General features: G+C 43.4%; 1 protein-coding gene across 5 annotated transcripts in view; it reads left to right on the forward strand.

Annotated features, from left to right (window-relative positions):
- LOC306993103 (serine/threonine-protein kinase Nek1) overlaps window positions 1-14,256 on the forward strand; it is a 61,048-nt gene that overhangs the window by 23,039 nt on the left and 23,753 nt on the right. For all 5 annotated transcript variants that reach the window (XM_079602595.1, XM_079602598.1, XM_079602597.1 and 2 more), the window contains 3 exons: window positions 3,273-3,369; window positions 5,079-5,203; window positions 5,742-5,838. In XM_079602595.1, the coding sequence (XP_079458721.1) occupies window positions 3,273-3,369; window positions 5,079-5,203; window positions 5,742-5,838 (319 nt within the window). The remainder of the gene's footprint in view (window positions 1-3,272; window positions 3,370-5,078; window positions 5,204-5,741; window positions 5,839-14,256) is intronic.

A 14,256-nucleotide genomic window follows, 5' to 3' on the forward strand; every position in this document is an offset into this window, starting at 1 on the left:
GCAGAGGCATGGTTTTTAAAGATCCTGGTTAGGCCTCAATAGGCCTCCCCGGTGCATGTGTCTTTATTGAGCAGGGTTAGGCCGCCTTTCGCCTCACGAAGAGGCTGGGTCTGTCTGCCCGACCCTGCCGTGCAGAACTCATTTACGGATCTGGGCCGCCAGTATAGGCTTTACTCACCTTGCTGAGCTACTGCTCGAGCATCGGGTTGTAGGTGATTGGCTCACAAACAAGCCCCACTCTCCTAGGTTGGGCACAGATACATTTTCTGTCACCCCTAGAGCCGCTGGCAGGCCCGCCCCTGGTATACCTCAGGGTGAGGTGGAGAGTATTCCCCTGTTATACAGGGCAGGTCTGAGTCCTTCACTTTCAGTTCTGTATTATCCTATCTCGCACCACTATGGCTCGGGTTGAGCGGAAAGTTCTAGCCTTCTTTTTTGGTCAAAGTACGCTCCCCTGAAGCAGAGTATTGCCATGTGCTGACGCCGATGCGTACAGATGGTAGGCCCCTGACTCTGGGGCCTCCGTTGAGGCGGAGTGGCGTATGTTGTACTCCCCTTGCTTAAAGGGTGCTGTCAGTGGACCCAATAGTTATGTTGGTGTGGTATGATTCCCAACAGTGTACCTTTTAGAGCAGAATTGACTCGCTATCAGCTAGTAGGCCCAACCAGGCCTCCCTAATAGGCGAGTCCCCAGTGGGCTGGCCTTAGCAGGCCGCCTTCGATCCATCACCCAGATTCAGGGCTCATAGCTACCAGTTGTTTAAGATTGCTATCAGGTAGTAGGCCTCTTCAGGCCTCCCTGAAGGTGAATTCCCACCTACGGTGGCTATCAGGTAGTAGGCCTTACCAGGCCTCCCTGTAAGCAAGCCCAAAGGACAGGCAACTGGACAGCTAGCCTGACTTACTATCAGGTAGTAGGCCTCACCGGGCCTCCCTGAAGGCATATTCCCACATGATGTGATTATCAGGTGGTAGGCCTCACCAGGCCTCCCTGAATGTGAGCTCCCAAATATCGTGGCTGTCAGGTAGTAGCCCTCACCAGGCCTCCCTGAAGGTGATCTCCCACACACTGTGGTTATCAGGTAGTAGGCCTCACCAGGCTTCCCTGAAGGTGAGCTCCCACATGCTGTGGCTATCAGGTAGTAGGCCTCAACAGGCCTCCCTGAAGGTGAGCTCCCACATACTGTGGTTATCAGGTAGTAGGCCTCACCAGACCTCCCTGAAGGTGAGCTCCCACATACTGTGGTTATCAGGTAGTAGGCCTCACCAGGCCTCCCTGAAGGTGAGCTCCCACATACTGTGGTTATCAGGTTACAGGCCTCACCAGGCCTTCCTGAGAATGAGCTCCCACATACTGTGGTTATCAGGTTACAGGCCTCACCAGGCCTTCCTGGTTATGAGCTCCCACACACTGGGGTTATCAGGTTACAGGCCTCACCAGGCCTTCCTGAATGAGCTCCCACATACTGTGGTTATCAGGTTACAGGCCTCACCAGGCCTTCCTGGTTATGAGCTCCCATATACTGGGGTTATCAGGTTACAGGCCTCACCAGGCCTTCCTAGTTATGAGCTCCCACACACTGGGGTTATCAGGTTACAGGCCTCACCAGGCCTTCCTGGTTATGAGCTCCCATATACTGGGGTTATCAGGTTACAGGCCTCACCAGGCCTTCCTGGTTATGAGCTCCCATATACTGGGGTTATCAGGTTACAGGCCTCACCAGGCCTTCCTGAACATGAGCTCCCATATACTGGGGTTATCAGGTTACAGGCCTCACCAGGCCTTCCTGAATATGAGCTCCCACATACTGTGGTTATCAGGTAGTAGGCCCCGCCAGGCCTCCATGTGAGTGGTTCCCCAACCATGCTGGGTTCTGGAAGCTAGTGGCCGCTTGCTATCAGTTCAGCTGGCCTTATTAGGCTGCTGCTGAAAGCGAGCTCGGGCCCTGGCTCAACTAAAGTGTTCGTCCTCTGCTACTGGTTCCCTCTCGGAACTTCCTACTCTGCCTACAGCCTGGTGAGGCTTCCCAGTTAGATCAGCCCCTAGGCTTTCACAGGCCTCCTCAGTGTTTTAGACACAAGCACTGGGTAGATCCGTAGATCGAGTAGAGAAACTCCCCTCTCTAGCAAGGGTTGTAAAGCACTATGCTGAGTCATACTCTCCGGGATATCCCGTCTCTGAGATCCGGGCTGAGGTTCACTGCCAGCTTCGCAGTCCCTCGGGTTGGATGCCTTTCCTAAGGCAAATGTCCAGAGGCTCTGTCTCCGGACAGACAGGAATTTGGCCAGACTTAAGTGTCCGACGTAGTGACACCAGGTCAGGCTGTCCTGGTGGCATTTCGGGTGGTTATTCCCCCTAATAGTGACTGGCTGGGGTTCCCTCGGGTTCCCTAGCCACATTCCCTAGAAGGGACCCCTTCTGATTTGAAGTTGTGGTCCTAGGCCTTTGAGCAGGCCCAGGTAGGCCTTCGGTTAACATCGTTTGGAGGTCCTCCTGTTAGGCTTATAGCTTGGGCTATGACCCTAGGGAATGCTGTCACTGACAGCCCAGTGTGACCTGAGGGTGAGTGGTTCTTGCATTTCATTTGAATTTGCTGGTTCTGACAGTGGTCACTGCCTTCTGGCATGCACTCCCCTTAGCATGGCGGCGTGGGTATATCGTTCCCCATAGCGTCGATGACGTATTGTTGAGTTCCCTTCGAAAGGGAACGTCTCAGGTTACAACTGTAACCTTTGTTCCCTGAGAACAGGGAACGAGACAATACGTCTCCCTGCCATGCCTCGGGGCCTGCCTACCAAACAGTCCCTTCAGACGAAGGATGATTTGTCATTTTGCAAGGCGCCCTTATATACTTCCAGGTCACACGTTAATCATTCACGTAATGATTCACGGGCTGTCGCCGGTCAATGTGATTGCCGTGATTTGATTGTGATTTCAGACACCTGTCACGCCTGAGGCGTTTCCCCATAGCGTCGATGACGTATTGTCTCGTTCCCTGTTCTCAGGGAACAAAGGTTACAGTTGTAACCTGAGACGGTTTCTGTGCATGAGTGAACGCTTTCACTGAGTGAGCCTCAAGTAACACTTTTAGTGTGCAAGAAAGAAAATGAATGTTTCATGCTTAGAAATTCAAAAACAAGTTACCACAAAATTCAGATTCATAATGACCATTTAGTGTATTATATGCTGAACACTAAAGGGGCTCATTCAGCCATATTTAATATGTACATTTCATAGATACTTTATTAAGATACATTTTTTCCATCTAAAGATGCGTCACTATCGCAAACTCTCTAATGCCAGTGAGGACAGTGGTTACAGTGCTTACAGTGCTTCCTCAGACAGCATCGGACTACCTCCTGCATTCAGTAAGTACATTTCATGATGAATATGATCAACATCAGTTTTGTGTTAACAGCTTTAAACATCTGATCACCCTCAGATAATAACAGTTAAAACAATTCTGTGTAAAAATGTGTTTGTACTAAATCTATTTGAAAACAATCAGGAAATTAATATTACATTTAGTCATGTGTGTGTGCATCTAAATATCGATTGATGCATACAATGCAAGTGCAAAAATTATTTGATGCATTGCGATTTATTTTGAGTTGTTTTCCTCAAAATGATTTGTTGGAATCCGACAAAAAAAATGGCAGCGCTACATATTGAAGTTCATAGAGTCAGCAAAGTCAATTTTGAGAAAAAACATCCTTTAAAATCCCTTGTAATCAGGGCTGGGTATCGTTAATTTTTTTCTATATCGATACCTTGACTGATACCGGTTCCTGAACAATACTATTTTTTCGATATCAATTTAGTGTAATCCGATACCAAAAATATGAAATTACATTACACATTACCTAAAAAAACTTTTGTTGGTTTGTCAGCCCGATGGTGACCCACAAAACTCACTTGTACAGTAAACTACTGGCTATATAATTGTTTTTTAACTTACTGTTTAAAGACATTTCGTGGGTGTGTCTTTTTATCCTATATATCCTTAAATATGGGATCAATATCCCGTCAAAAGTATTGCGGTCACGATCAAAGAATAATGAGCATGCATCAAACATTTAAAAACACAAGTAAAAATATATTTCACAAACGTAAAGCAGCGCTATGCAGTTTCTTCACTGTATGCTCGCCTGTTGCTCGCATGTTTCTCTATAGAGCTCCCCCTACAGCTCCGGAATAGATATTTGACAACACGTCATCTCCCCCGATCTTCTCTCTCTGGTCATGTGCATTTGTTTTCAAAGCAGCCGGCGAACGCACAGAGCCATGTCGGGTTTATGTAAAATTCACATTAAAGAAGATCTACATTTCTCAGTTTCATTCATGGCGAAAACGTGAAACGTTCCATAGTTTAGTGGAATATTGCTGCCATCTACTGGAAAACAAACACATTTATTGCCTTTACTAATAAGTTAGAGATATGGAAATGTCTCCAACTCAAGGTTTTTAACATCATTAAATGATAAAGTTGAATTGTTGCTGCTTGTAAAAAAAAATCTAAATGAGAGCAGAGCAACAGAAAGAGCAGGAGAGTATCATTAGTCAAAGTCTGATAACAATGACTGTGAGGGTCTTTTGTGATTTGCATCTAAATTGAGTCTTACTGGCCTTTCTTAACTGTGATGTAGTAAAAACCAAGACTTCTCTCAGCAACCAGCTCAATTCATTAAAACAAAGAGAAGTGGGCTGCATCTGATCCTGTGTGTGTGTGTGTGTGTGTGTTAACTGTCACAGTAGTTTCTACCTTCTGATTTTTATTCACATAAATTGCATATAACTATATATATAATTTTGTAAATTAAATGGTACTTTAATTTATATCATATTTTGTTATTTTGAACATTGCACACCAATAAATGCAACCTCAACACATTAATATGTTATACTAATAAGTATTAGCATTAAATAAATGTATTAAATAATAAAAAAAACATAATAAATAAATATAAGGTAATCAGTAACTACTTAATATATTGTAAGTATATTTTTTCTAGTAATATTTGCATTTAAATAGTGTAATTTTTCTAATGGTAATTTTCTATTTGAATGTTGATTGTAGAAGTGTTAAAAAAACATGAATACACAATAACAGAAGAACTTGGACGAGGGATTTCAGGAAGAGCATTTCTGGTGAAGAGTCCAGATGAAGATTTCCTTGTGGTCAAAGAGATCAACTACAGAGATGTAAGTACAATCAAGAATTAATTGGTAAAATGGTAAATGGACTGCATTTATATAGCGCTTTCACAGACCCAATGGCCACCAAAGCGCTTTACATTTAGCCTCACATTCACCCATTCACACACCAACGGCGGTGTCAGCCATGCAAGGCTCATCCAGCTCGCCGGGAGCAGCTGGGGTTAGGTGTCTTACTCATGGACACCTCGACACTTGGTCAAGTGGAACCGGGGATTGAACAACCAACCTTCCGGTTTGTAGACAACCTACATGAACCACTGAGCCATTTTTTATATCATTAAAGTCAATATCATTAAAGTATTGAACGTATTAATTATGGACGGCACTGTCGTCTCACAGCAAGATACTCCCTGGGTGTGATTGTGTCCCAACTCTGGCATAAAACATGTGCCAAACCCAAATGTGTGTGTGAAGTGAACCCTGCAACAAGCGGAAATAATGCTAGAAAGATGGATGTATTGATTGAACATATTAATAAGATCATATAGATAAACATCACATAGATTAAACGTGTTCTTCGCAGAATGTGAATTTTAATCTAGACGCAGCCAAAAATGAAATCAACATCCTGAAGAATCTGCACCATGGATATATCGTTGCTTACGAGGACTCCTTTGAAGGTGAGTCTGTTTAAATTATAGAAAGAGAAGCATGACAATATTCCTTCAGTCTGAAAGATCTATTTATATTTTTGTGTGAACAATTAACTGTGAATATGTTGGGTAAGATGGGGAAAGATGAATGATGGGCATTTACTTTTAATGTGTAATGTGTAATGCACACTTATATGTACGGGGTAAAAATACAAGTCATTTTGACCTTAAACTCATTTTAAAAACAAATTTCATCAGTGGTCCAAGAATAAAAAAAGTTTGTAAAAAGTTTTGTGGTTGACATCTAAAAAAGTAACATATCCTTCTCTCACGGGTCATTTTGACCCCCTTAGGAATTAATGTAATGCGAGGAATGCTGCAGTTCACATAGAAAAACCTAAAAATGCTCAAAATTCAAACAAAAAATGCTAAAACTACCAAAAAAAAGGATTTTATAATATCTACAAGATGTCTAGGACCCAGGGGAACAGCCCATCTAGCCCATCTAGAGTCATGAAATATCATTATATTATAGCTTTTTTTGTACCCACAAGAGGTCGGCAAATATACCAAATATAAGATGTTTTGAGCTGAATTAAAAGGGTTATGAATGCAATTGTGAGTTATTTTTAGAATGTGAGGAATGTGCTTAAATTACTATTTCGTTATTATTTATTGATCAAATCTTGTAATTTAAAGGTAAATAAAAATAATAATAAAAACATTGCATTAAAAATAATAAAACAACTGATCAAAATAAAATAAACTTTCTGTAAAAAATAATTTTAAGAGTCATTTTAAGGCTTCGGTTGATTTTGCCCTGCGAGGGGAAGATTTGTTACTGAACACGTGTCAGGATTCTGGCAAAGGATGAAGCGAGGACTCAATTTACAGAGGTAATTGACTTTTACAAATAATGACATAAAACAAACAAAAACCACCCGAGGGGAAAAACAAGAGAGTTAAGTTAACACATGAGGTAAACGTCAACATGACAATGACCCAGCACAGGACTGCAAACACAAGGGCTGGGTCCCAATTCGCCTACTTGTATACGACCTAAAAGTATGAACTCTTTTTGTGAAGAAAAAGTACATACTTTTGAGTGTGTAGCAAAAAAGTAGGCAAGCTTTGAGACACACTACTTCGTCATCGTTAACGGACAGATCTGTCACATGCATCCTGTCAGTAAACTGCCCTGTCAATCATCTTGTCACAGTTAAAATCCTCCATTCAATCTAATTTAATTTCCTACCGTTTCGGAGAGAAATGTAGTCGCACGTTCATCTGAGAGTCGCGGGTCTTTCATGCGGAGACTCGTGTGTTTGGAATTTGAATATAATGATGCATTTAAAAGTTAATGGCTAAACGTGTCTTTACAAAAGTTCACAAGCTGCAGCAGATGCAATATAAGGCAAGGCAAGTTTATTTATATAGCATATACTCTCCCGTTCCCCTTCAAAATCTCTTCCAATCAGACAGCCCTAAAAATTAATAAAATCTTCCTGAATCACAGTTTGGAAAATAAAATAATAAAATACAGTGCAAACAGTCGGACGTATTTTACATCAACCGGTAGCTATTATAGATATTTCTTTTAAAAGGATCTTCTTACGACTTACATGTATCAACTTTCTTTTCTCTTTCAATCTTCTTACTTCCATCTATCAACTTTCTTTTCTCTTTCAATCTTCTTACGACTTCCATGTATCAACTTTATTTTCTATTTCAATCTTCTTACGACTTCCATGTATCAACTTTCTTTTCTCTTTCATTTACTTGCACATTCTTTTCACTTTCCTTAGCCCTGCATTCACATTCTTAGTTCTTTCTCAGACGAAAACTTTAATATTGTCATTCAAATACTGTTCTACAAACAGTGGCACAGTGCTCATTCAGTAAATGCTAAGCTAAACAGATGTGTTTTGAGTCTGGATTTGAATGTGGCTACAGTAGGAGCACACCTGATCTCTTCTGGAAGCTGGTTCCAGCTGCGGCTGGCATAATAGCTAAAAGCGGACTCTCCTTGCTTTGAGTGAACCCTTGGTATTTCTAGTTGATGTGATCCTAATGATCTGAGTAATCTGTTGGGTTTATATTCAGTGATTATATCTGCAATGTATTGAGGTCCTAGGCCATTAAATGATTTATATACCAGTAATAATACTTTAAAATCAATCCTAAATGTGACTGGAAGCCAGTGTAAAGACCTGAGGACTGGTGTGATGTGTTCATATTTCCTGGTTCTGCTCAGAATCCTGGCAGCAGTGTTCTGTACGAGCTGCAACTGTCTTATGGTCTTTTTGGGAAGGCCAGTGAGGAGTCCATTACAATAATCTACCCTGCTGGTGATGAAAGCATGCACAAGTCCTGACTGGAAACAAAGCATCTAATTCTTGCAATATTTTTCAGATGATAGTATACTGATTTAGTTATTGCTTTGACATGACTACTGAAGCTAAGGTCTGACTCTAGAGACACACCAAGATTCCTGACTTGATTTTTAGTTGTTTGACCTCTAGAGTGAAGGTATGCATTCACCTTGAGAACTTCATCTTTGTTTCCAAACGCAATGACTTCAGTTTTGTCTTTGTTTAACTGAAGAAAGTTTTGGCACATCCAACTGTTTACTTCATCAATGCATTGGAACAGGGAGTCAATGGGGCTGTAATCGTTAGGCGATAGGGCTAAGTAGATCTGTGTGTCGTCTGCATAGCTGTGGTAAGAGATTTGGTTCTTTCTCATTATTTGGCTCATTGGAAGCATGTACAGGTTGAATAGGAGTGGCGCAAGAATTGAGCCTTGAGGAACTGCGCATGTCATGGATGTCCACTCAGACTTATGGTCTCCTATACTCACATAATAACCTCTCGCTTCTAAGTATGACCTGAACCATTTTAGGACTATCCCAGAAAGCCCCACCCAGTTTTCCAGCCTGTCAAGAAGTATGTTGTGATCAACATTGTCAAAAGCAGCACTGAGGTCGAGAAGTACCAGCACTGATAATTTGCCTGTATCAGTATTTAAGCGAATATCGTTAATTATCTTTATGAGCGCTGTCTCTGTGCTGTGATGCGATCGGAAACCAGATTGAAAATTGTCAAAGTATCCATTCGAACTTAAGAATTTGTTCAGCTGATTGAAAACAACTTTTTCAATGATCTTGCCAATGAAAGGAAGATTTGAGATCGGTCTATAGTTGCTTAATATAGTCTTATCCAGATTGCTCTTTTTCAGGAGGGGTTTGACAACTGCAGTTTTCAGGGAGTTTGGAAAACTTCCAGAGAGAAGTGAGGCATTTACCACTTCTAGGAGATCTGCTTCTAAGCTGTTTAACACACTTTTGAAGAAAGATGTGGGAAGAGCGTCAAGGGCGCAGGTCGATGTTTTAAGGTGCTGTACGGTTTCTTCTAAAATTTTGCCATCAATTTCTTTGAAATCAGACATAGTAACTACTTTCTCAGGTTGTGGTCTGATCTGTCTGACCCCAGTGCAACTCAAGGATGTGCGGATCACCTTTCTGATATTATTGATTTTCTCAGAGAAGAAAGAAGCGAACTCACTGCACTTGCTGTCTGAAAGCATTTCACTGGGAATCTGGCTCAGGGGGTTTGTTAATCTCTCAACAGTAGCAAAAAGAGTGCATGTGTTGTTTAAGTTGCTGTTTATAATATTTGAGAAGAAAGTCTGTCTAGCTTTGCCTAGCTCCATATTGAAAGCATGGATGGTGTCTTTGTAGATGTTATAATGAACTACAAGTTTTGTCTTCCGCCACATGCGCTCTGCTTTTCTGCATTGTCTTTTCATATTTTGCACTTCTGTTGAGTTTCTCCAAGGTGCCTTTTGTCTACCACTCTTCCTGACTTTCACAGGAGCAATATCATCAATTACACTTTTAACTTTTGAGTTAAAAGAATCAAGGTGAAAATCAACAGAGTCAGCAGATATGCTTGGTGTTGAAGATATAGCCTTCATAAATAGTACACTAGTGTTCTCATTTAAGCATCTCTTCTTGACAGACACAGATCTAGCTTCAATGGCAGGAGAGATCAATATATCAAAGAAAATACAGAAATTATCAGACAGTGCTACATCCTTAATAACAATCGATGAAATGTTTAGACCCTTACTGATAAATAAATCTAGAGTGTGTCCACGATTGTGTGTCGGTTCATGTACATGCTGAGTCAGATCAAAAGTTTTTAAAACAGTTTTGATTTCTTTTGCCATATTGTTTTCTGCATTATCTATGTGAATGTTGAAATCTCCAGCAATAGCAAAACAGTCAAACTCTGAGGAAATGGTTGATAGCAGTTCTGTAAAGTCCTCAGCAAAAGCTGAAGAGTATTTTGGAGGCCTGTAAACATTGATAAGTAAAATGCGTGGAGCACCTTTTAACACAATACCCAGATATTCGAAATACGGGTAATTACCAAATGATATTTGCTTACATTGATAGACATCTTTAAAAAGAGCAGCTACTCCCCCATCTCTCCTACCCGCTCTGCAGACACTCATAAAAGTAAAGTTAGGAGGGGATATTTCATTGAGGACAGTTGCACTGCAGTTGTCTTCTAGCCAAGTTTCATTTAGAAACATAAAATCCAGGTTGTATGTGGTTATTAAGTCATTGACTAGAAGTGATTTATTTTTAAGTGAGCAGATGTTTAAAAGTGCTAACTTAACAGTCTTACTTTTTGTCCGCACAGCAGTCTTAGTTTGGCGTGTAATAGGCACCAGATTAGATGGGTTTGCTGTATGGCTTTTGAAGGCCTTAGACTTTCTATCATGTAATCGAACAGCAATAGAGAAAGATACAGGCACACTGGGTTCCCGCTTGTTCTGTAAACATTTGAGAAAGTTACTGTTATCATAGCGGGGACCCGGCACATATCAATGAGAGCTGGTATCAGTTGTTTTTAGTTCACCTCGAGCAGGAGGAGGGTGTGAGCCCTGTCGTTGTGGCATATAATGTGGACAACATTGAATAAATACATTTTCGTCAGGTTAGATACTGATAATTAATCACTCAAACCCCTTTATCTAAACCTCTCTACATAACGCCGGACTCCATGTCTGTAGTTTTTTTTTTTTTACACTTTTCACTCGTGTTTGTAGTTCTAACCGAATCCTCGCCCAACGCGCGATGTGTTATGGGCAATATTAGCCGTAAGAGTGTTCATTTATCTGCACTTCGGATTCTGGCCGGAAATAGTAGTAATACCACTTATTTCAACATACTACGATTTGGGACGTACTAATTCTACTTTCGAATGCTATTTAGGACGGATAGTATGCAAATTGGGACTCAGCCAAGGAGAATAAATAGGGAGCAAACAAGGCAGGTAACGAGCGAGGACAGGTGGGGCAAACAAACCAATAATCAGGTGACAAGATGGGCGGGGCTTGGAAACACATGACAAACCATGTGCTCACAACAAACATGTGAAAAACAATCACAAGCCATGAGCCCATACGGAAATGTAATATATGTACACATATGAAATATACATATATTAAATATATCCACATATATTAAATATATATGCCCATATATATCCCATTAGAAAATGGAACAATTGACATACAACCAGCACATATGTTTTATGTATGTATAATGAGATAGAAATTGAAATGAAATGTGGATATGTAGAATTGATCTGTAGACTTGAAATAAATAGTTAAATAGTAAATAGTTTGGCATATATAAATTAAACATATCGGTGACATATTTGGTCAAAACATACAGTATTATATAAATAATATTCATATACTGTCACTAATAGCGCCTCTGTGGCCCTTTCCGACCGAACACAGCGGGAACCATCACCCGAATATTAGTTCCGCCCGGACTCTTTTCTCACACGGACCCAGTACTTTTCCATCTCAGCTGTGGATCATCATCCCATTAGTTATTGCCTTTATAAGGCGCGGACTTTCTCTTGTTCAGTGTGAAGTCTTATCGTTTCCTATGGTCGTAATTCTGAGCGTTTATCTCTGTGTTGGATTTCCTGTGTATGACTCTGGACTGTGTACCCCGTTGACGATTCCTGCTACCTGCCATTGCGACCATTGCCTGTCTATTGAACTGTGTCCTGGATTACCTACGTTGTTCCTGTTTTCTGGTGATTATTCCTGCCTGTCGACGATTCTTAATAAAGCCTTGCAGATGGATTCGAATGTCTCCGACTCCTTGTTACAGAAGACTTCGCCACCTCAGGATCCAGCGGCTTTAGATCAAGTGGTGACTGAGGTGACACGGCAAGCCTCTCTGTTGACTGTGCATCACCAACAGTTGGATCGGCTGACCACCATGACCGAGGAGTTGATGCGGTCCATGCGGTCGCTCACACAGGCTGTGCCACAAGACCTCACTGCATCGAATCCTCCCACTGCAGCTCCCACCGCGCCGCCTTCCGCGGTCTTGACCACGGGAATCCACGCACCCCGCTTGGCACTTCCAGAGAAGTATGACGGCTCTCCAGGCAAGTGCAGGGGCTTTCTTATGCAGTGTGCCATCTATGTGAACTCGCTGCCGCCGGGCTCTGCGACAGAGGAGGGCAAGGTTTCCCTCGTCTGCACCCTTCTCACCGGTAAGGCCTTGAGCTGGGCAACGGCCTTGTGGGAGGGCCAACAGATGGTTTTCCCGTCGTATCAACACTTTCTCACCAAATTCCGGGAGGTGTTTGATCACGCTGAGGAGGGCAAGGAGGCGGAGGAGGAACTATTAAACCTTCGCCAGGGATCTTCCACCGCTGCGGATTACGCTCTCACGTTTCGCACGCTAGCAGCCCAGGCGGGCTGGGAAGGAAAACCCCTTAAGGCTCCGTCGAGGGCTTCGCACGGACCTGCAGGCTGAGCTCGCTTGTCGGGATGAGAGCAAGACTTTGGAGGAGTATATGGAGATGGCGATCAAACTGGACCATCTGCTCCGCTCTCGCAGGAGTCGCCAACCACGATTACCTCTCGCCTCACCCCAGTCTTCGGCTCACGCCCTGGAGGAGCCCATGCAAGTGGGATTTTCCCGCCTCTCTGATGAGGAGCGCGAGAGAAGGATGAGAAATCGTCTGTGCCTCTACTGTGGTCAGTCTGGTCACTTCCAAACTCAATGTTCCGCTCGTCCTCCTAGAACCACTAGCACTCGGGTAAGCCACAATTCTTTGTCACCCTCTCTCTTGTTGGATGTGTGCTTGATCGTCCACGGCCGCCACATCAAGACTAAAGCCTTTATTGACTCAGGGGCGGCCGGTAACTTTATTGACCAAGACTTTGCTAATCGCCATCACATATCTCTTGTTCCATGTGACCCTCCTATGGCGGTGGCAGCCCTGGATGGAAGACCACTAGGTGCTGGAAAAATCTACCACATCACTGAGGCCATCACACTGATCACCAGCTCTCTGCACACCGAGACCATCCAGCTCCATGTCACCCAATCACCTCACCACGCCATTATTTTTGGCCACCCCTGGCTCACCCTCCACGATCCACAAATTTCCTGGAAAGATCAGGACATCACCCAGTGGTCCCAATCTTGTCTCCAGAGATGTCTCAAATCCCCACAGAGGAACCATCAAGTGGTCCCAGTTCTCCAACCTGAAAATCAACCCCCGCAGGATCTTCCCGAGGTTTACTGGGATTTCCACTCTGCTTTCAGCAAGTCCAGGGCCACCCAGCTTCCACCTCATCGGGACACGGATTGTGCCATCGAGCTCTTACCTGGAGCCACGCTCCCCAAGGGCCGTGTATACCCACTGTCCGAACCAGAGACTCGGAGCATGCAGCAATACATCGACGAGGAACTCGCCAAGGGGTTCATCCGACCCTCCACCTCACCTACCTCGGCGGGCTTCTTCTTCGTAAAAAAGAAGGACGGATCCTTGCGTCCCTGCATCGACTACCGAGCCCTCAATGAAGTAACAACCAAGTACCGTTATCCCCTACCCTTGGTGCCCTCAGCCTTGGAACAACTCCGCGCTGCCCGTATCTTTACCAAGCTCGACCTGAGATGTGCCTACATTCTCATTCACATCCGGGCAGGCGACGAGTGGAAGACGGCCTTCTCCACGACGACTGGCCACTATGAATATCTGGTCATGCCCTTCGGTCTGTCCAACAGTCCCTCTGTCTTTCAGGCCCTTATCAACGATATTTTCCGAGATATGCTCAACAAGTGCGTCATAGTCTACATTGATGACATACTGATCTACTCCGACACCCTGTCCGAACACGTCCAACACGTATGGGCTGTGCTCCAAAGACTAATCCAGAATCAGCTGTATGCCAAACTCTCTAAGTGCGCCTTCCACCTCTCCACCGTCTCCTTCGTAGGATACATCATCTCTGCTGAGGGAGTCACGATGGATGACAGCAAGGTTTCCGCCGTGCTACACTGGCCCCATCCCCAAACCGTCAAAGACCTCCAACGTTTCCTGGGGTTTGCCA

The sequence above is a fragment of the Phoxinus phoxinus genome (assembly GCF_949152265.1).
Source record: "Phoxinus phoxinus genome assembly, chromosome: 2".
NCBI classification, from domain to species: domain Eukaryota; kingdom Metazoa; phylum Chordata; class Actinopteri; order Cypriniformes; family Leuciscidae; genus Phoxinus; species Phoxinus phoxinus.